The sequence below is a fragment of the Gymnodraco acuticeps genome, unplaced genomic scaffold (assembly GCF_902827175.1).
Source record: "Gymnodraco acuticeps unplaced genomic scaffold, fGymAcu1.1, whole genome shotgun sequence".
Taxonomy (NCBI): domain Eukaryota; kingdom Metazoa; phylum Chordata; class Actinopteri; order Perciformes; family Bathydraconidae; genus Gymnodraco; species Gymnodraco acuticeps.
The window spans coordinates 815,455-839,227 of record NW_022990391.1 but is presented as its reverse complement, the minus strand read 5'-3'; the positions used below and the strand labels follow the sequence as shown (position 1 = coordinate 839,227).

The 23,773-nt window shown below is 44.0% G+C and overlaps 1 protein-coding gene across 2 annotated transcripts; it reads right to left on the bottom strand.

Moving 5' to 3' along the window:
- Positions 1-381: 381 nt before the first annotated feature.
- LOC117551605 (deleted in malignant brain tumors 1 protein-like) lies at positions 382-21,464 on the bottom strand (the record flags this gene model as incomplete). Of its 2 annotated transcripts, none has more annotated exon segments than XM_034224527.1 (6): positions 382-1,121; positions 2,388-2,705; positions 2,838-3,161; positions 11,596-11,901; positions 20,585-20,905; positions 21,156-21,464. In XM_034224527.1, coding segments are annotated over 6 exon segments (1,628 nt in total), but the record flags the coding sequence as incomplete, so codon positions are not given.
- Between the last annotated feature and the right edge of the window lie 2,309 nt (positions 21,465-23,773).

The window sequence follows — 23,773 nt, the reverse complement described above, 5'->3', positions numbered from 1 at the left end:
CTCGTGTTTCGGATCAATCTTATACTGCTGAATGCATCAGGATCCCTCTTCAGACCCTTTAATGATGGAAATGAAAAGTCTTTCAGAATGACTTTATAAGCCTGTTGCAGCCCATTATCCATTGGACACCAATTACGCACATACTCTCCTTTTTCCCCTACATCCGTCTTACAAGCGTTTTCACCACAATATGTCACAGAGAGATAAACTGGGATTCACTCGTAGGATGCGTGTGCGTTCCAATATCGACAAAGTTATTTCAGCCAAAAAGGGCGTGTATACAACACGGTCAAAAGGAAGTGCGCATCAGCCCAGATCATTGACACTGAAATACCCTGTTGTACCATCGTATGTTCATAATAACAAAAACATACAATTGGCTGCATCAAATCAAGATTTATTTATATAGCACATTTAAAAGCGATTTTTGGTCGAGCCAAAGTGCATGTAATAAAAACACTCCAATCACAATAAAAGACAATAATTTACAACGGAAATATAAAAAACAAAAACACAGGGAATAGTCAGGTGTCATACTGCGCTCTGACTAGAAGGCCAGAGAGAAGTCTTTAGTGAGGATTTAAAAACCCCTAGTGTCTGGGCCGACCTCACATGGGAGACTATTCCAGAGCCTAGGGCCAGCTGCTGCGAAGCCACAGAATGTTATTCGCACTCAGCTAGTCTTATAATCCATTTTCAGTAAATAGTCATTGATATTGCTTATAGTTGTCTGATTCTGACAGAAAACAGAAATTACAAAGCTTTCTAAGTGTTAGCACCAAGAGGCTCTGTAACTCTGACAAGAACATACCTACAGAACATGTTTCCAAATCAAATGAAGTCCATGACAATACCATGTATTAAATATGAGTAAGATTATTTGCTTCACATTCTCCATACAAGTAGGCAATGCTAGGTTCATAACAGCTCATTCCATTGAAGTGAATCAATGGCATCAAATAATACAACAACATTCTTAAACACAACCTCCACATAAGGTTGGAGTTCTATTGAAACTAATATAAGGTCTGTCTTCTCCATGAGGAACCTCAAGGTGGCGCTGTTCCAGCTTCATGTCCGGCCTGCTGCCCCCTGGTGGCCTGCAGGCACAGCAGAAATACCTTTTTACATTTGGAGGGAAATGAATGGTTTTAGTGTACTTTATAACAGTGTTCATGTTGAATTACATCTAACACAACCTGGCAATGTGTCCCAGGAGGAAGGGCAAGGAATGAATGTGTGGAACAGCCTGACAGAGCTAGAGGAACATATCCATTCATCCACACTGGTTTCTACTGGATCAACAGGTCAGAGATTTGTTTAATAAGGTCGTGTAGGACTTAATATTTGATGTTAAATTATGTAATCCTTTATTACAAGTTTGTATTGCATCAGCCTGAGGCAATACGCCTACTGTAGATTATATTTTAAATGAGCAGTTTACAGCAGACACTGTTAGCAAGTTGCTGGTGAGCATACAGGTGCATTTATCAAACACATTGCAAGAAGTTTTGTTTGAGGATTTGGTTAAGCTCAAACCAGAACTAAAAGGAGGGTCTAAATTGGACCTATATTTTTTAATGTTTAATATTATGGAAACACACTGTATAGAAGTACAGGGGTAAAATGAGCCATTGTGTTAAATGATGCCCAGAGATCCTGCAATAGTCTTATTGAGTGTAGAAACACCCATTTTCTAGTATAAATAAGAAATAAAGATTGTTTTTCAGAGACTGATGCAAGGTGTGGTTTTACCAATGTAGTGTGTGTGTAAGAATGTGTTGGTTTCAAAATGGCTTTTCAAAAAGCAAACCATGATTATAGGCATGTATCAGCTTCTCCGGCTGACTCATGCCTGCCACACCACCAACAAGCTGAATTCTGGATGAGACCATTTATACACTAGTTACTTACGTTGCTTTCGAATTGACAAAGATAGATTACATTTATTGTGCAGTTATTGTGCGGCGGCCATTGGGTAGTTCAGTGTTTCACCCACTGTTCTGTGAGCCAATGCAAAGTCTGCAGCACAGCTCATCGGCACACAGAGAGAGGTACCACTCAAGGTACAGAAAGGTTATATCGAAATGCAAGAAATACACGAAAACAAGTTATTACATTTCTTCTACATGGGAAACTTGCCAGTTTACGTTCTTGATGAACAACATTTACCATTGTAGGAGCCACAAAGGTTGGCTGTTAGGAGGTGGAGAAGGCAGGTGGTAGGTAAGAAGCTAAAACGTAAACAACGTTTCCACAGAGACCATCTCAAAATGAAAATCTACCAAAAGGGAAGGGCCAACCTCACAGCTTTTGTCTGTCCTACAGAATAACCAATCACCATCAGTTATTTCCACCTTGTTCACTAAGACTTGTTATTGCCTCACCTGTGCAGACCACTTCAATCGCAGTGGAAGAGAACCAGAGCTGCACAGACCCACAGTCCATCAGTGCAGACTCTGATCCATCACAGTCAGAGAAGAATCTGGACACAAGCATGTTGTGGAGAAGATCAATCTGTTTGGTTGAAGCAGCAGAACCACAGCCCAGCTGTCGACACACCAGAGCAGCATGCTTCAGGTCCCAGAGCCTGGACCCTGTGCTCAGCAGCCTCCACTCCTCCTGCAACATCAGCAGTCTGCCAGCACAGGCCTCACTGTCGTCCTCTCTGAGCACTCCATCATCCAGCATGACATCGTAGTCCACTACATGGGATGAGATCATGGTCATGTATACAAGTTGATAGTATAGCATATCCAATAAATTATTATTTTTATATTTATGTATTTTATCATTTATGTTAAAATACTGAAAATTACACAACCAAATTCTCCCACCTTGAAGAATGAGAGAGAGGCTCTGGCCCTCAGCAGAGAAGTTCTGATGGAAAACATAGTTGTGATAAACACAGCTGTAGTTCCCTTGGTGGGCGGGCTCTGCAGCAGCAAACCTGAAGAAGGCAGAGTGATTGACAGCTGGCAGGGTGTAGCTGGTTGGGTTAGAGCCAGTGAGCATGAGGCTGAAGGAACCTCCGGGGTACTGTGGCTCCACGGAGCAGTTGAGAGAGAAGCTGCGGCCCTTGAAGAGCAGCACATCCCGCTCCTGGTCGTCATAGTAACCCCTCGTAGAAATAACAGGCCTGTTGGGAGGAAGCAGGATGTCTGCAGGCAAAGACAAAAACTGGAGATATGACAAAAATAAAAAATAATGATGAAAAGTCAACAGCCATTCAAAGTAATTTTGGTAAGAACAGTGTATCAGATACACGATGTTGTTTATACTGTACTGTTGTAGTTGTTGTTTTTACAGTGCTTCAAGTGCCTAAGCCAGGTCCTTGGCAGGAAAAACATTTTTAATCAATGATTTTATCACTGAGCACAATCTCGTTTTTATGTTTTTAACAGAAACTTGGATTGAACAAAATAACAGTGTAGCTGTTCTTATCGAATCAACACCTCCCAACTTTAGTTTTATGAGTCAGGAAAGAATGCATAAGAAAGGGGGTGGAGTTGCTATTCTGTTCAATGATTCCCTTCAATGCAGGAAGACATCGTATGGAAACTTTGATTCTTTTGAATATGTGGCCGTTCAGCTGAAATGCTCCTCTCGAGCTCTGTTCCTAAATATCTATAGACCACCCAAATACTGTGCAAGCTTTGTTGATGACTTTACTGAACTGCTGTCTATAGTGTGTATTGACTTTGACCGTCTAGTCATTGTTGGTGATTTTAACATCCATGTTGACAACCCCCAGGACAGAGGGGCTAAAGAACTGTTTTGTGTTCTTGATAGCTATGGACTGACTCAGCATGTGACGGAGCCCACGCACAATAAGGGGCACACTCTGGACTTAATTATCTCAAAGTTCACACAAATGTTCAAAAAGAGGTAACCACAAAGCGATGTTTAACTGAAAATACTAGGGAAATGTTTACTCAGAATGTTTCTTCCACACTTGCCCCTGCTAACATCTCAGTAAATGAGCTAGTAGATCATTTTAAATCAAAAAATGTAAAATGTTATAGATGCCATTGCTCCCACCAAGCTAAAGGAAGTGTCTGGCAAGAAAATATCTCCATGGAGAAAGGCCATGAGCGTGAAAACAGAAAAAAGAGAGTGTCGAAAAGCTGAACGCAGGTGGCTCCAGGTTCATTTTGAAATCTATAAAGAGAGACTTGGCTTTTATAATTTGGAATTAAAAATGCAGTCTTTCTTCTCTGACATCATTACCAAAAACAATAATAATAATAATAATGAGTTTCATTTGTAACGCACTTCATAGCAGGGAGCATGGAACAATATAAAGCAGCACACAACTCACGTGCCTTGTTTGCTACCGTCGACAGACTAACTAACCCCCCAGTGTCAGTAGCCTCTGAATTTCTATCCACCAGGGCGTGCAATGAATGTGCCTTCTTCACTGACAAAATTCAGAACATCAGACAAGCAGTCAGTGCCTCTGCATCAGGAACAGCAAATGTGTTGTCTCTGTGTCCACTTAACATCAATTCAAACACCATGACACAATTCCATCAGATTAATGATAAAAACCTAGAGGACATTATTCAACTTCTGAAATCCTCCTCCTGCTGCCTTGATATTATTCCAACAAGCTATTATTTTTAAATGTCATTGCATGATCTACTTCATATAGTAAACAAGTTACTTGTTTACTATACGATTACACCTGAGTGAAGAAACGTAGTCTCTTCACTCAGGTGTTTTTCCACAGGCCCTGAAAACTGCAGTCATTAAACCGCTCTTAAAAAAGCATAATCTAGACGCTTGAGTAATGAACAATTACAGGCCCATATCAAACCTCCCATTTCTAGGTAAAATCATTGAAAAAGTAGTTTTTCAACAGTTGAGTAATTTCTTGCATTTAAATAACTGTTTTGATGTGTTCCAGTCAGGCTTTCGTCCAAACCACAGCACTGAGACTGCTCTTGTAAAGGTCTTCAATGACATCCACTTAAACACAGACAGTGGCAGAACTTCAGTGTTAGTATTATTAGATCTCAGTGCTGCGTTTGACACTGTTGACCACAACATATTACTAGACCGACTGGAAAACTGGGTGGGACTTTCGGCAACAGTTCTAAATTGGTTTGAATCCTACTGGAAAAACGTTGTCTCTAGGTAAATACACATCTGAGTTGACAAATATGACATGTGGGGTTCCTTGTCCATGCTTTTATCTTCAGTAGACTCGACTATGTTGTTGACAGATCTGCTGGTTTGATGGAAAGGATGTTTGTCTCGATAATGTCTTATCAGACATGTGAAACCAGACAGAACATCTTGAACTCTTGACCTATGCACATTATGCATCTTAGTTTTTGACACCTTGCAAGCAAAAGCAAAGCATAAAAGTTTCAACCACAATTCTAAGAAGGCGTTTGTGGTTTTTGACACCTTGACAACGGTTACAACGGTTGAGGACAACAATGAGTCAGGATGCAGGCGGACTACGCAAAGATTTGAACCAACTTCCTGGGCCAGCGAATCTTAGAGACAAGCTGTCCTTATTGTCTCTGTTAATACATTAAGTCTCCGTCAATGTCATGTTTAGAATCAAGTTTTTTCTTTAAACATTTAATTTCAAATATGCAAACTTTATACTTTAATTTATTAACAATATGTTTGCTTTCATGAAAAATGTTCATATCCCCTCTTGTTAAAATTGCATATTATTACTATAAGTCTTTATTTGTTTTAATTTTAGCTTTACATTTGTAATTGTTCATTAAGTAAAAGTTGAACATATGTGACCTCCTTCTCCCTCAAAGATAGAAAAGGGGAAAGCACCTGATGCAGAGAGGGAGGAGGCAAGAGACTATAAAAGATGATGTGTAAAGAGAAACGGGGGCTATTGAGAGCTTGAGGACTTTTTGAGGCTAGATTTTGGGTCTTGGCTCTTTTAGACCGCTCTAGGGGATTCACTTGTGAACCTGTTAATTTTGTACTTTGACCTTGTGTCTTTGTAAAACTTTTGTATCTTTCTTTTGATAATTTTTTTATTCTTGTAAATCCTCTATTTTTGTTAAAACCTTGATAAAAACCGGTTTGTACTTTTCGACCCTCCCTGAAGAACCAGCACCTTACTGTGGTAGAGAGGTTTGTGTGCCCTGATGCTCTGCAGGTCTCCCTTGAAAAATAGATCATTGATCTCAATGGGATTTTACCTGGATAAATAAAGGTTTTGAATTGAATTGAATGAATGAATGAACGAATGGCTGTGTTGTCTGGAACCTTGTGTTCCTGGTAGGGTCTCCCATGGCAAATTGGTCTCAGGCAAGGGGCCAGACTAAGATTAGTTCAAAAGACCTAATGAAAGACGACACAGGAAGTGAGGATACCCGGCCCGGAGGAAGCCCGGAGTCCCCTTCTGGAGCCAGGCCCAGAAGGAGGACTCGTCGGCGAGCGTCTTGTGGCCGGGCTTGCCACGGAGCCCGGCCGGGCACAGCCCGAAAAGGCAACGTGGGCAACACCTCCGCTTCTCCGTCCCGCGGGCCCACCACCTACGGGAAACAGCGATGGGGTCGGGTGTGCTGCCAGAAGGGTGGCAGTGAAAGCAGAGGGTCTCGACGGACCAGACCCGGGCAACAGAAGCTGGCTTTGGGGACGTGGAATGTCACCTCTCTGGGGGATAAGGAGCCGGAGCTTGTGCGGGAGGTGGAGCGTTACCAGTTGGATCTGGTTGGGCTCACCTCTACGCACAGCGTCGGCTCTGGAACCTTACTTCTGGATAGGGGTTGGACTCTATTCTTCTCCGGAGTTGCTCAAGGTGTGAGGCGCCGGGCGGGTGTGGGGATACTCACAAGTCCCCGGTTGGGTGCTTCGTTGTTGGAGTTTACCCCAGTGGACGAGAGGGTCGCCTCCCTACGCCTGCGGGTTATGGGGGGGAAAACTCTGACTGTTGTGTGTGCTTATGCACCAAACAGCAGTTCAGAGTATACAGCCTTCTTGGAGACCCTGGAAAGAGTCCTGTATGGGGCTCCTGAAGGGGACTCTTTAATCTTGCTGGGAGACTTCAACGCACATGTGGGCAATGATGCAGACACTTGGAGGGGCGTGATTTGGAGGAACGGCCCCCCTGATCTGAACCGGAGTGGTGGTTTGTTACTGGACTTCTGTGCTAGTCATGGATTGGCCATAACAAACACCATGTTCGAACATAAGGATGCTCATAAGTGTACGTGGTACCAGAGCACCCTAGGCAGAAGGTCCATGATCGATTTCGTTATCGTATCATCGGACCTGAGGCCATATGTTTTGGACACTCGGGTAAAGAGAAGGGCGGAGTTGTCAACTGATCACCATCTGGTGGTGAGTTGGGTCGAGTGGCGGGGGAAGCTTCTGGATGGACCTGGTAAGCCCAAACGTGTAGTTCGGGTGAACTGGGAACGTTTGGAGGAGGCCCAAGTTCAGGAGGCCTTCAACTTACACCTCCGGCAGAGCTTTTCGGGCATTCCTGTGGAGGTTGGGGACATTGAACCAGAGTGGTCGGTGTTCAAAGCCTCTATTGCCGAAGCCGCTGCGGAGAGCTGTGGTCTCAAGGTCTTAGGTGCCTCAAGGGGCGGTAACCCTCGAACCTCCTGGTGGACACCGGTGGTCAGGGAAGCCGTCCGACTGAAGAAGGAGGCCTTCGGGGATTTGTTATCCCGGGGGACTCCCGAGGCAGTTGCAAGGTACCGACGGGCCCGAAGGGCAGCAGCCTCAGCCGTGGCCGAGGCAAAGCAGCAGGTGTGGGATAAGTTCGGAGAAGACATGGAAAAGGACTTTCGGGTGGCACCAAAGTTGTTCTGGAAAACTGTCCGACACCTCAGGAGGGGGAAGCAGGGAACCATCCAAGCTGTGTACAGTAAGGATGGGACGTTGTTGACCTCAACTGATGGAGTGTTAGGGCGTTGGAAGGAACACTTTGAGGAACTCCCGAACCCGTCAACTCCGCTCTCTATGGTAGAGGCAGAGCTGGAGTATGACGGGGGATCAACACCAATCTCCCGGGGGGAGGTCACTGAGGTCGTCAAACAACTCCACAGTGGCAAAGCCGGATAGATGAGATCCGCCCAGAAATGTTGAAGGCTCTGGGTGTTGAGGGACTGTCATGGTTGACACGTCTCATCAACGTTGCGTGGAAGTCGGAAACAGTACCGAAGGATTGGCAGACCGGGTTGGTGGTTCCCCTTTTCAAAATGGGGGATCAGAGGGTGTGTGCCAATTACAGAGGCACTCTAAGGTACTCGAGGGTCAGGCCGATTGTCGAACCTCATATTGAGGAGGAACAATGCGGATTCCGTCCTTGTCGTGGACCGACGGATCAGCTTTTTACTCTCGCAAGGATCCTGGAGGGGGCCTGGGAGTACGCTTATCCGGTCTAGCAGTTTTGTAGACTTGGAGAAGGCATATGACCGGGTTCCCAGGGAGTTACTGTGGGAGGTGCTGCGGGAGTATGGGGTGAGGGGGTCTCTTCTCAGGGTCATCCAATCTCTGTACTCCCAAAGCGAGAGCTGTGTCCGGGTCCTCTGCCGTAAGTCGGACCCATTTCCGGTGAGGGTTGGCCTCCGCCAGGGCTGCGCTTTGTCCCCAATCCTGTTTGTAATATACATGGATCGGATTTCGAGGCGTAGTCATGGTGGAGGGGGTCTGCAGTTCGGTGGACTAAGGATTGCACCACTGCTTTTTGCAGATGATGTGGTTCTAATGGCTTCATCGGTCTGCAACCTTCAACTGGATCGGTTCGCAACCGAGTGTGAAGCGGCTGGGATGAGGATCAGCACCTCCAAATCTGAGGCCATGGTTCTCAGCAGGAAACCAATGGACTGTCCACTCCAAGTAGGGAATGAGTCCTTACACCAAGTGAAGGAGTTCAAGTATCTCAGGGTCTTGTTCTCGAGTGAGGGAACAATGGAGCGTGAGATGGGCCAGAGAATCGGAGCAGCGGGAGCGGTACTGCAGTCGCTTTACCGCACCGTTGTGACGAAAAGGGAGCTGAGCCAGAAGGCAAAGCTCTCTGTCTACCGGGCCATTTTCGTTCCTACCCTCACCTATGGTCATGAAGGATGGGTCATGACCGAAAGAACGAGATTGCGGATACAAGCGGCCGAGATGGGTTTTCTCCGCAGGGTGGCTGATGTCTCCCTTAGGGATAAGGTGAGAAGTTCGGTCATCAGGGAGGGACTCGGAGTTGAACCGCTCCTCCTTTGCGTCTAAAGGAGCCAGTTGAGGTGGTTCGGGCACCTAGTAAGGATGCCACCTGGGCGCCTCCCTAGGGAGGTGTTCCAGGCACGTCCAGCTGGGAAGAGACCAAGGGGTAGACCTAGGACCAGGTGGAGGGATTATATCTCTTCGCTGGCCTGGGAGTGCCTTGGGATCCCCCAGTCAGAGCTGGTTGATGTGGCCAGGGAAAAGAACGTTTGGGGCTCTCTGCTGGAACTGCTACCCCCGCGACCCGACCACGGATAAGCGGGAGAAGATGGATGGATGGACATTTCGACCCAATTCCTGGTCTCTCTCGTGGTCTCTGAAGGTATCTGCTTGGTCTTAGAGTGAGGTAAGAACACCCTCCCCTGGAAAAGGCTGACATTTGTTGATCATTTGGATTTAAATTGTTTAAGGGGAATAGAAACCCTGCTAAGGTTAAACTATAGTTTCACATTGGTTACTGTGGTTGATGTGGTTTTGATTGATGTTTAAATATGACATATGCTCTGGTGATGTCACTGCTGTGATATGACAGCAGGTTTGACTCTGGCTGTGTTTGATATTACAATTGCATTGTTTTGATTGGTAGAACTGGGGATCAATATTGGGGGTTAGGGATTGTGGGTCCTGAAGCTGCCCTAATTACCAGGGGGTCTCCCAACGACAGGGGGATTCTCCTCCAGGGGCAGTTTAGATGCTCTGGGGTTCTACCAGCCCACCAACACCTACTACACTACACACTCCGTTTTGCTATCCTAGCGGTCGGGAACCGACGCTTTAGTGCCTGAAATAAGTGATACGACGGGCAGCTGGTGTTAGAGGCCACGCTGTAAGCGCCCCCTAAGCAGATTAAGGTGATCTTGCGTGTAGATTCTGGGGGGTTTAGTCCTAAAAAGATTGGACGGCCATTTTCCGGAGCCTTATCAGCACCGGAGCTCGGTATCGGAGACGGCCAAGATATTAACGTTGGTTGTATCGAAGTTAGATTCCTTTTCACTGTAATGGTGTCTTCACAGGTCTCACTAAAAAATCTATTAGAAAGCTGCAGCTGATTCAGAACGCCGCTGCTCGAGTCCTCACTAACACTAAGAAAGTGGATCACATCAGTCCTTTTCTGAAGTCTTTACACTGGCTTCCTGTGTGTCAAAGAATAGATTTCAAAATACTGCTGCTGGTTTATAAAGCTTTGAATGGTTTAGGCCCAAAATACATTTCTGACCTCCTGCTAAATGATGAACCATCCAGATCTCTCAGGTCTTCAGGGACTGGTCAGCTTTCTGTCCCCAGAGTCAGAACTAAACATGGTAAAGCAGCGTTTAGTTATTATGCTCCAAATATCTGGAACAAACTCCCAGAAACCTGCAGGTCCGCTGCAACTCTGACTACTTTTAAATCCAGGCTGAAGACTTTTCTTTTTGTCGCTGCTTTTAATTGAACTATTCACATCTTAAACTGCACTGTAAATGTTATCCATGTATTTTTTCTTTTAATGTTTATTTTATTAGCTTTTCTTTTGAACTGCCAGTTTATAATATGTTTCTGCAGCACTATTTCTCAATGCTCTTAATGTCTTTCATTTTTGTGAAGCACTTTGAATTGCCTTGTGTTGAACGGTGCTATATAAATAAACTTGCCTTGCCACAGTCTGCAAGGAATGCTTCACAACTAATTCTTGACCACGTTAGAGTGTTAACATGTAGCGTATTACTGTGTTACAAGTTAGCGTATTATGTTAATATAGATGTGATGTTTCACTGAACCGTCATCTGTTGGTGTCAGACCGGGGTTAACCTCCACCTCGCCCCTGGGCTGAAAGTGAGACTCACTTCGGCCATTTCTTACAAACCTGGCTATCATTATTATAAACATATAAACAGTGGTATGATTAATTAAAGCACTGCTTGCTTGCTTGCTTGTATCTTCTTCACTGTTTAGTTCAATACCATTTTTTTTATAGTGTAACTGATTTATTTAATTAACCTGTCTTCTTCTGATATTCATGTGCAATACCAATTTTAAAATAGGTGAAGCTTTCACTAGAACAGTTACAAGAAGTAAAGGCACACAGGCACAGAGGGCAGCTCAGGGGTCCTTTAGGTGAAACGCAAAAGAGTTAAAGGAATCACTCTTTAGACCGTGCTTTTGTATGTCGCAGAATGAATGACGGAAGTAAAAGGATGTTATCTTAAATCGGGAAGTCTTGTTTATTTCAAAGTGTGCAACAATGGTATTAATTCAAGTTAATGTAAAATTATGATGTAGCTAGCTGTCACAACAGCTCCATACATGTAGAACAGCTATTTTATGATAAAAGCATTAATATCAGTTGCAATTTCATCAAATATGAATCTGTGGAAGGTTGTCTAGAGCTGAAACTGCCATTCTCACCTGAGCAGACCACTTGAGTGGAGCCTGAAGAGGAGAGCCACTTCCTCACGGAGCCACAGTCCATCAGTGCCCCTTCAGAGCCATCACAGTCGGAGTAGAAGCGCCATGCGGGCCGGGCGGCACCAGGCAGCTGGACTCTGCTGCTGGAGACTGGGGTGCCGCAGCCCAGCTGTGTGCACACCACAGCAGCCTCCCGCAGGCTCCAGGAATGCAGGAAGCTCACAGCTCTCCACTCCTCCTGGTGCTGCACCTCCAGTGCTCCAGCGCAGCGGCTCTGCATGTTCACCAGCCTCACATCCTCCAGATCTGAAAGTCACCAGCTGGGTACAATTAATCAAACCTGGGCCAGGTCGAGAATACTGTGGAAGCCCATTTCCGCCAGAGAAGAAACACATTTACACTTACTTATCTCATAATTATGACTTACCTGTCTCATTATGACTTAGGCTACTTATCTCATAATTATGACTTACTTATCTCATTATTATGGCATACTGTCTAAAACATAATAAGACATTTTAAAATGAAGCTCAGCGCAAGTTCTTTCAGGAAGACTGGGCCGTTTCTCAATCGCAAGTAAAACTGCTGCAGAGCAACTATTTCAAGTATACCACGTCATCGAGTGGCGCCGAAGGACTGTTTAAATCTATGGTTTAAATGCATGTTAAGTCATTATGGTCTAGCTGCAGCCGCAGCAAGACCGTACACGACACGCCCCCTACACGACGGTACACGACACGCCCCCTACATGACACGCCCACCTGACACGACTCTACGGTGGCTGAGAGACGTTGATACCGGACATGGCAGATTACAAACGAATTACAAATGTTATTGTAGCATTTTAAGAAACTATTAGGGAAATTAATTAATAACCTAGACCAGTGATTCTCAAACTTTTTTCAATAATGTACCCCCTTTGAAAAAAAAAGTTCAGCCACGTACCCCCTGATCAGCGCAAACACAATTTGTTAAGGAAGAAATGCCTATATAAAGAGGTACAGTACAGTGCTGCACCATCAGTGTCTGATTTATTAAAACAACAACATTGTAACTGAGAAACACTTAAATGCTACATTTCAAATGTTTACAATCCATCACTAAATTCATGGCAAACCCAGTTTAACATCATGCAATAACACTGAGACGACATTAGTTGCATTTAACTGATCTTTTTAATAAGTTGTACAATGTAGAGAAACATGTGCTTGTGCTTCACTGAGGATCTTTGTCATTCTGACAGGGAGGCAAACTGCAGTTATTACACTTCGCGTTTTGAAACATGTGTAACTCTGTTCATATAAAACCCACACTGCTCAAACTTCGTTACTCTTCCTAAAATTGGTATATTTAATTATGTTGGGGCTATGGGAATGAAGAGAAAAAAATATGAGCATTTTATGAGCATGGGATTTTGACCCCTCATATAAACATATGCATAATGCTGCGCTATACTTTGCAGCCACAAGCCGTTGCCAAGCAACGCTTATTGTTTAGGTGTCCTTTGATAAGCAGGCAGTCATATCATTAGCTAGAACTAGCTGGATCTGATAGATTTGGACATAAACGCGAGTGAAGTCTCACCGGACGCGCGAGAGGGATAAGATCAGCTGCTGCTGACGGAGAGCACGCAGCTCTGCATGATCACAGCTCCGCCGCTGTGAGAGACCGTTGAGTGGAGCAAAATTAAATACACTAAGAGTTAGACCTAACACACTTAGCTAGTTTATCTACTAGCTATACTAGTTATACATATATTTATTCTTTACTGTCGGGTCACTTATTACAGGTTCAGCGAGCTGCACAAGACTGACAGGCTGTCAGGAGAGGGAGAGGAAAAGAGAGCACCCCGTTTATTTTCCCATTTTATTATCCAGAATTACTGTAAACCTTTGAATAAAGTAGTTCATCTACTATTAGTAGTTTGTTTGAATGCATTACTTATGTTGTTTTTTCATTAACATAAAATAAATCTCACATACCCCCTGCAGTACTCCAACGTACCCCTAGGGGTCTGTGTACCCCCATTTGAGAACCACTGACCTAGACTATCCGTTTGATAGAGGGCTTATATAACAATGGGTACCATACGTAACCCCTCGTTATCTCTAACTCTCCACTACAGGCTGGCTTCCGAGGGTGGTCTATATAAAGGGCAGGTGGTGATTATGTGTTCGGCAGTCTGTTCAGGGTCACCGCACTCGCATGCAGCACTGTCTGCCAGGCCCCACTTCTTCATCGATGTTTTGAAGCGACCGACCCCAGTTCGTAGACGGTTTAGTGTGCTCCATTGCCGGTGTGGTAGGTCGGCGCCATCTCCTGGGTCCCAGATGTAGCGATGCATGCGGGAGGGCCCGGCTATCTCCCACTCCTGCTTCCAAGCAACCATGCATCTCTGGAGAGGTCCTCAGAGGTGGAATTGAGCATCTCTTGTGCTGCCTTGTTTGACTTGAGCCTACTTAGAGGCGATGCTCTCATTGTCGTGTTATGCAGGATGTGCCAGTCATGCTTTTGAGCTTTCCTGGCGAGGGTGGCAGCCTCCCGTCGGAGGCCGGCCGGCGCGAAAACTGGCAAGAGGGACTCAGGGGTAGGCTTCAGGCATCCAGTTATAATCCGGAGGGCGTTGTTGATGACCACTTCAACCTTACTTGCATGAGGGCTTCTGCTCCAGGCTGGGGCGCAGTATTCCGCTGCAGAGAAGACCAGGGCTTGAGTTGATATTCGCAGCGTCTTAGCAGAGGCTCCCCAGGTTGTTCCAGCGAGGCGGCGGTTCAGCGCGACCCTTGATGTTACCTTGGCCTTGACTTCTTCAAGGTGTTGTTTGAAGGACAGTGTCCGATCCAGACGCACACCGAGGTACTTCGGGGCTTGCTGGACCTCCAGACGTTTATTGTTGACACGCACCTCAAGTTCCCTCCTAGCTTCTCTGGTGCTAAGATGGTATGCCGCTGCTACTGTCTTACCGATGTTGAGCTGTAGACGCCACCTTTGAAAGTATGCTACCAGGGTGCCCAGGTCGTCGTTAAGGCCATCTTCCATGGTTGTCTCAGCATGATGGCTAGATTGTCTGCATAGCCGTACTTTCTGGATGATGTGTCAGGTACAGTGGCGGCGCCAGGGTATGGCTGGGGTAGGCTACACTACAGCCATACCAAGAAATGGCTTAGCCCTACCTTAGCCCGACCATGAAAAAGTATGTTAAAGTAAGCATGTTGAGAACACAGATTGCGAAAATCTACGGGTCGTGTCCACAACACACAAACTGATCCTGCTGTAACAACAAGTGCACGTTACTGACGCAATATGGTTGAGACCATTCGGGCTTATGCGAGAGGGGTGCAAGGAATAGTCTAAGTAACACTAAAGGTGTGGAAATTCTCTGGCGTTATAATATCAGCGCGGCCGCGGTCAGATCAAAATGCCTCCGAATGCAATTTGAATAGACCTACAGCCAATCAGAGCAACGAAACGTTGGGTCTGCTGCGTCATGCATTACTGATACGTCGATACGTCACGTTCACAGTGAAAAGTCCCCAAACTCGCGCCGAGTAAATTGCAGACAGACAGCAGAACTTCTAGGATTAATTGTATATTTCGGATGGATAGATTTGTTCTTAAACGCCCTCGCATTGAGGTACAAGTCGAACAGGTGCCAGAGTCACACGACCCACCTGAAGAGTGAATAGTCAGTTTTGAATATATTTTGTAATAATGGGTCATTTGAAAAAGTGTTTTGTATGACAATAGAGACACAGGCCACCTGTTGTGTGCTGTGTCAGTCTCTCTCTGTTTACCTGTGTCTGTGTGTCCTCTCTCTCTGTATCTCTCTCTCTCTCTCTCTCTCTCTCTCTCTCTCTCTCTCTGTAGTCTCTCTCTCTCTCTCTCTCTCTCTCTCTCTCTCTCTCTCCGTGTCAATTCTATATGCCAACTTTTCTTGTTTCTGCCGCTGCGTAGCATGTTGTAACAACGTGGAATTAGCAGAATAGGCTATTGTATTGTTTAACTCACACCTGTTGCTCTCGATGTAATTTAGCTGATAAAAGGAGACTAATAAAAGCTAATAAAAGCCTCACGCGTGGCGTTTCACTGTCAAGGGGTGCGATATAGCATGTATGTAATTACATTACAAATACTGACTTGAGCCCCACCACTGTGGGTTAGCCCTACCATAGATTACCCAACAAAAATACTCTGGCGCCGCCACTGGTCAGGTATGTCGTGTACATATATGTTGAACAGCATCGGCAAGAGAACCGACCCCTGCGGAACACCGTTCCTCAGTCTTCTGAGCCTGGTCTGGTCTGGAGGACAAAGCTGCGGTTGGTAAGCGTCTCCATGATGAACTTAACCATATGCCGGTCTGGTATTGTCCTCAACAGCTTCAGGTGGAGTCCACGGTGCCAGACGGTGTCATATGCGGCAGTCATATGCGGTATGCCAGCTTTCTCATTGTCCTGGAAGCTGTCTTCGATGTCCTGAAAGAGTAGCGTTACCTGGTCTACTGTTGACCTTCCACAACGAAAACCAGCTTGTTCCCGTGGAAGCTGTGAGTCCACCACAGGCTCGATGCGGCTATGGATCATCCTCTCCAAGATCTTGAATGGGACACAGAGCAGCGAGATGGGTCTGTATGTCTTGGGGTCTTCCGCAGGTTTATTTGGCTTCGGCAGAGCTATGACGGAGGCGCGGCGCCAGATCTTTGGGAGCTTTGACCTCCGGTAGCACGACGAGAAGAATGCACAGAACCAGCCAGATGTTGTTGTGCTCTAGTGGGTGACGAACTCCGGGTGGATGTTGTTGTGGCCCGGAGATTTGCCCGGCTTTAGCTTACTTATGGCCTCACTAAGTTCATCTGCTGTCAAGTCTCCCGAGAGGTTGGAATCAACACTGTCCGCTCCCAAGATGGAAGACACCTCACACGATGTCAGTCGGGTGAAGTGCATGTGTCAATAAATGTTCTTTCAACAAAAAATGAAGTCTCTCCTGATTGAACTGAACTTTAATCCAAATAATGAGATAGTAATAACAAGTCAAAAATAATGACAAAGTAAGTCATAATAATTAGATTTTAAGTCTAAATAAGGAGATAGTAAGCCATATCACTGAGATAAATAAGTCAGAAAATTAGAAAGTAAGTCATAATTATGACTAGCGGGATACACTTTTTTCTTTCCTGTGGCAGAATTTGGCTTCCATAGAATACAGAGAGAGCAAGAAAGTCAAAAATGAAAGCTGCTTTGGCTTTGTTCTGCTTTGGCCCCAGTGCTAACTATACTTTTAGGTTAGAGCAAAGACAGTTAAATAAATGTAGCCAGAAAATGGCTTGTTACTGTAAATATTTTTACAAAGGAAGAGTGTATGTATGTATACGAGTGAAACCATCCCTCTGTTATATTTGACCTATGACGAAATATGAACTGTGTGAGTCATTGCTTTGTCATTTGTAATCTTTGCTTTAATTTAATTTCGGTGGCTTTGACATCACATGCCATGAAGTCGCTGGAGAGGCTGGTCCTTAAACACCTCCGTACAGTGGTCGCACCATCACTAGACCCCCTGCAGTTTGCATATCAGCCTCGTATTGGAGTGGGGGACGCCATCATCTTCCTGCTGCACAGAGTACACACACACATTGAGAAGGCAGGCAGCACTGTGAGAGTCATGTTTTTTGACTTTTCCAGTGCTTTCAATACCATCAGACCTGCCCTGCTCAGCAGTAAGCTACTGGACATGCAGGTGGATGCTCCACTGGTGAGCTGGATAACCAACTATCTCACAGCTCGGCCACAGTACGTGAAGCTGCAGAATAACACCTCTGACATTATATTGAGCAGCACGGGCGCTCCACAGGGCACGGTCCTCTCTCCCTTCCTGTTCACAGTCTATACATCAGACTTCAGACACTGCTCACAGTCCTGCCATCTGCAGAAGTTCTCTGATGAATCTGCCATTGTGGGCTGTATCATCAGAGATCAGGAAGCTGAGTACAGGAGTGTTGTGGACAGTTTTGTGGAGTGGTGCGGTCAGAACCATCTGCAGCTCAACGTCACAAAAACTAAGGAGCTAGTGGTTGACTTCAGGAAGTGGAGTACCGCCCCAAGCCCAGTTACCATCGTGGGCATGGATGTGGACATTGTGGACAGCTACTTGGGTGTCCACATAGACAATACACTGGACTGGAGTAAAAACACTGAGGCCCTATATAAGAAAGGCCAGAGTCGCCTGTATTTCCTCAGGAGACTCGGGTCCTTTAACGTCTGCAGCACTATGTTGCAGATGTTTTATGACTTGGTGGTCTCCAGTGTGATCTTCTTTGCTGTAGTGTGTTGTGGCAGCGGGGTGAAGACAGCGGATGCCAACAGACTCAACAAGCTCATCAGGAGAGCAGGCTCTGTCCTGGGAGTGGATCAGGAGTTGTTGGCAGTGGTGTCGGAGGGGAGAATGCTGAGGAAACTTCTCAGCATTCTGGACAACGGGTCTCACCCCCTGCATGCCACACTGGTTTCCTACGGGAGCACTTTCAGCCACAGACTGAGATCACCGATAACCACCACACAGCGCCACAGGAGGTCTTTCCTCCCAGTGGCAATCAAACTCTTTAACTCTTCACCCCTAAGTAAAGGGAACTGAGAACTTCCACACCAACACTATGTGCATATTTACAGTGGGGCAAAAAAGTATTTAGTCAGCCACCAATTGTGCAAGTTCTTCCACTTAAAAAGATGAGAGAGGCCTGTCATTTTCATCCTAGGTACACTTCAACTATGAGAGACAGAATGGGGGAAATAATCCAGGAAATCACATTGTAGGATTTTTAATGAATTAATTGGTAAATTCCTCGGTAAAATAAGCATTTGATCACCTACAAACAAACAAGATTTCTGGCTCTCACAGACCTGTAATTTCTTCTTTAAGATCCTCCTCTGTCCTCCACTCGTTAACTGTATTAATGGCACCTGTTTGAACTCGTTATCAGTATTAAAGACACCTGTCCACAACCTCAAACAGTCACACTCCAAACTCCACTATGGCCAAGACCAAAGAGCTGTCAAAGGACACCAGAAACAAAATTGTAGACCTGCACCAGGCTGGGAAGACTGAATCTGCAATAAGCAGCTTGGTGTGAAGAAATCAACTGTGGGAGCAATTATTAGAAAATGGAAGACATAAAAGACCACTGATAATCTCCCTCGATCTGGGGCTCCATGCAAGATCTCACCCCGTGGGGTCAAAATGATCACAAGAACGGTGAGCAAAAATCCCAGAACCACACGGGGGGACCTAGTCAATGACCTGCAGAGAGCTGGGACCAAAGTAACAAAGGCTACCATCAGTAACACACTACGCTCGCCAGGGACTCAAATCCTGCAGTGCCAGACGTGTCCCCCTGCTTAAGCCAGTACATGTCCAGGCCCGTCTGAAGTTTGCTAGAGAGCATTTAGATGATCCAGAAGAGGATTGGGAGAATGTCATATGGTCAGATGAAACCAAAATAGAACTTTTTGGTAAAAACTCAACTAGACGTGTTTGGAGGAGAAAGAATGCTGAGTTGCATCCAAAGAACACCATACCTACTGTGAAACATGGGGGTGGAAACCTCATGCTTTGGGGCTGTTTTTCTGCAAAGGGACCAGGACGACTGATCCGTGTAAAGCAGGGGTGTCAAACTCAATTTCATCGCGGGCCACATTCGCATAAAGGTTGCACTCAAAGGGCCGGTTGTAACTATATAAAATAAATATATAATATATATATAAAATAATGTATTATATTACATTATTGCCTCTGAATTGGATTATTATCAGATAGGATAATAACTTAGTAATTAACTACGTCTGAAAGCAGAAGTCCAGGGCAAATAATTGCAAGTCTCTTCAGTGCGCATGTCACAAAACGAGATGCATTGTGGGACATGTAGTTTATGGGCATATTATAAACGTATTATCAACGTATTATATTATTTGCAAGCTCTTGCGGGCCACATAAAATGAAGTCGCGGGCCGGATTTGGCCCCCGGGCCTTGAGTTTGAGACCCCTGGTGTAAAGGAAAGAATGAATGGGGCCATGTATCGTGAGATTTTGAGTGACAACCTCCTTCCATCAGCAAGGGCATTGAAGATGAAACGTGGCTGGGTCTTTCAGCATGACAATGATCCCAAACACACCGCCCGGGCAACGAAGGAGTGGCCTAGCCAGTCTCCAGATCTCAACCCCATAGAAAATCTTTGGAGGGAGTTGAAAGTCCGTGTTGCCCAGCGACAGCCCCAAAACATCACTGCTCTAGAGGAGATCTGCATGGAGGAATGGGCCAAAATACCAGCAACAGTGTGTGAAAACCTTGTGAAGACTTACAGAAAACGTTTGACCTCTGTCATTGCCAACAAAGGGTATATTGTATATTGTCAAGCGTCTTTGAGTTGTGAAAAGCGCTATATAAATAAAATGCATCATCATCATCATCATCATCATCATCATCATCATCATCATCATCATCATCATCATCATCATCATCATATAACAAAGTATTGAGATGAACTTTTGTTATTGACCAAATACTTATTTTCCACCATAATTTGCAAATTAATTCTTTAAAAATCAGACAATTCATGTTGTCTGTAGATATTTAATTGCTCTTTTTGCTGCACTTTTAGTGTACAGTTTTGCTGTTGTGCTGTTTATTGTATTTTGTTGCTCTGGCACGACAATTTCCTTCGGGATAAATAAAGTCTTATCTTATCTTATCTAATTCATCTGTAAATATATTACTGATTGGATTTTTGTTTTTATTTTGTTTTTATTTGTAACTAATATTTGTATTTCAGCTGTTTCTTTTGTTCTTTGTTGTGATTTACCTATGCTATATCTACAAATATGAGTTTATATTCTGAACAAAGGGCTTCTGTTAATAAATAAAAAGCATTAAAACAAAGCTACAGACAAGGTGTTGACCGTGGAATAATTTCTGCTACATGGAGACGATCAGGCTTACCTTTTACAGTGAGGTGCATTATCTCTGGCTCAGAGAAGATTTCTTGACTGAAATCAAAGTTGTAGTCACATTGATAGGTGCCTTGGTGGTAATTCTCTGCAGCAGGGAAGAGGAAGATTGCTTCATTCTGATTAGGGGCCTTAATCTGCTCAGAGGAGGGGTCACTGCCGTCCCCGGAGCGGAGGCGGATGGAGGAAACATTGTAGGGTGAAGCGTAGGAGCAAGAGATGGCAAAGCGATGGCCCTTCAAAAGCTCTCTGTTCTTGTAATGAACAGGCCCCTGAAAGGTATACAGCTTGGCAAAAGGTTGTCTTGGACGTTCTGAAAAAGTAAAAAAGAGAGTTAAGGGATTACCCACATTCTGTTCGAATAATATAAGGCAATATGTATGAATAGTGTATCTTAAAGTGTTACGTGTAACTTGCAAATCTACAATAAATTATAAAACATTTCTAAAGTTGTATTTTTGAAAGGTTTTATTTCTGTAACATGCAAATTAGTTACTACATTGGAAACATAAACAATACTATTTTTATTTAAAAATAACATCAAAAATAAAGGGGATAATTACCAACACAGTGTAGGAAAGTATTTCTACATTCACTTGGGTCAGTTTCCGTGGCGTTGAGCATAGTGGAAGGACAATCCATGAGATGCTTCTCTGTGCCTTCACACTGAAACAGCGGACCCCAGATTTGAGATTGGGCGCCAAGACCTCTCCCATGGAAAGTATCTGCGAACCCACAGCCAAGATCTCTACAGGCAACTAGAGCAGCCTCTGAGCTGAAGGAGACAGAACACACTGAAGCCCACGAGCCAGTGGACCTCAGCTGGAGCTTCCCTGAACATCTCTCGGGGCCGTCCACCAGCCTCACCCCCTCTGGGGAGACAGAGAGAGACAAGTGAGGGGTCAGAAGGGACAGTATCTTTAATCTTTAGTACTCTCAAACAGTCCATCACACGGCTCAGGGGATATAAACACACGGTAAACAAATGAATTGTCAATACAAGATGGATATCACTACATTTATTTGAGTTACTTTGCAGATTCTGATTAATGATGTGAAATATAAACAACCATTAAATCAGACTTTAGTTACACCTGAGTACAATTCAGGGAAGGTGATTGTCAAGTGCCAACAATCAGGAGAGATATTTGATAGTTGGCGTGTCGAAAGGAGCCAGTTGAGGTGGTTCGGGCACCTAGTTAGGATGCCACCTGGGCGCCTCCCTAGGGAGGTGTTCCAGGCACGTCCAGCGGGGAAGAGACCAAGGGGTAGACCTAGGACCAGGTGGAGGGATTATATCTCTTCGCTGGCCTGGGAGCGCCTTGGGATCCCCCAGTCAGAGCTGGTTGATGTGGCCAGGGAAAAGAAAGTTTGGGGCTCTCTGCTGGAACTGCTACCCCCGCGACCCGACCACGGATAAGCGGGAGAAGATGGATGGATGCTTGAGAAGACTAAACATTTATCTGCAATTGACATGAATGGAAACGAGTAATAAAGTATATTCATTACTCGTTATTCTCTACTAATAGTTCATTAAAGACTGTATATTATGGCTATTTTGCACATCCCTTTCAAGATTTCAAGATTTTCAAAGGTTTATTGACATCATATACACAACTACGGTGTAGTTATGCAATGACTGAACATTTTGGGTCACAGGTTCCTCAACAGCGCATTACAAGACATCTATCAATATGTGTGTACCTCCACCATTAAACTGTCAAATTCTGCACATTTCTTATTCTATCTACATAAGAGTATAATTAATGTGTATAATATCAGTTAAAATAAGTGCTTCAACATAGTTAACATTGCAGGAAAGCAATATATTAGACGTTAAGTACTTTGTCAGACTTAATATTTATCTGTAGATAGATACCCCCAACGTTTTTTTCTTATTTAAAAGAAGACCTTAATCTAAAGTATTATTTAATGTTTAAATAAAGGTTAATTCGTTTGTCTGTTTTGCACATCCTGCTATTAATATATTTGTACATCCTGCACTTAACTGTTTTATTGTAGAGATCACAGTATTGTCTTGATTTTTTATATTCTATATTTATATCACAGACCTTCTACTTTCCCCCTATGAAAGTATGTACTCTTAATATTTTTGTAATCAAATATAACACATAAAAACAAGAATTCAATAACGTGCTTTAACCACAAGGTACACACAGCCATAATAACTTTGTATTATTAGTGTAGGACACTGTACAACATCTGAAGATGTGTAGTTTTATTCATGCTTACACATAATTGTACAGCATATTGCTATACTATTTCAGACTCAGTATTTACATTCTTATATTCAAAGAAAATCAGTAATATCTTTAAAAACTACAGTCCTTTTATATCAGCTGTGCACCGTTATGGTTTAAATATAACCTATCTGTGAATTAGATCAAATGTAAAAGTCAGCCGAATTAGTGTTGATATTGCAAGGAGACGTATTGTGTGAAGAGAAATTGAAGATGTTGTTTAATTGTTGAATATATTTATGATCCACGTCAAGTATTCAGTTTCGGCGGCATTTCTTCAGTTTTTCCAAAGGTCTTCTCATCAGGGCTCTATAAATAAAGAACTACGGCAGATCTGTAATATTTAATGCAGCCGAACCGTGTATTACAATGCCGTTATGTGATGACTTTCAAAGAGAAAAGCAAGAGCACTCGGAATTAAGTATTATTTTATTCTTTTTAAATGTTTTCCGGATTTCATATCATATAAACACCAAATCCCAGCATGCATTGCGGCTAAAACATCCAATCAGCGAGCTTAAACCCTAGCTGAGGATCTTGGGTAATCGCTCGAAATGCCTACGTCTGTTTCCGGTTATTTTTATTTTGAAATTCAGTTCCTGACGGACGCCAAAAAAGCCAGAGATTATGGAATTAAACCAATAAATAAAAGCAAGGATAATTGTGTGTTATTGGTGAGTAATAACAGTGTGTTATTTTGAAAAGAATAACAAATTAGAAGGAAAAAAAGATTTAAAAAGGCTCTGAGCCCCATTTATTTTCATTACATTACATTACATTGCATTTAGCTGACGCTTTTATCCAAAGCGACTTACAATAAGTACATTCGACCAGGAAGACACAACCTTGAAGAAAACAGAATCATATAAGTATATCAGGTTTCATAGAGCCAAACATTTCAAGTGCTACTCAACTGGCTT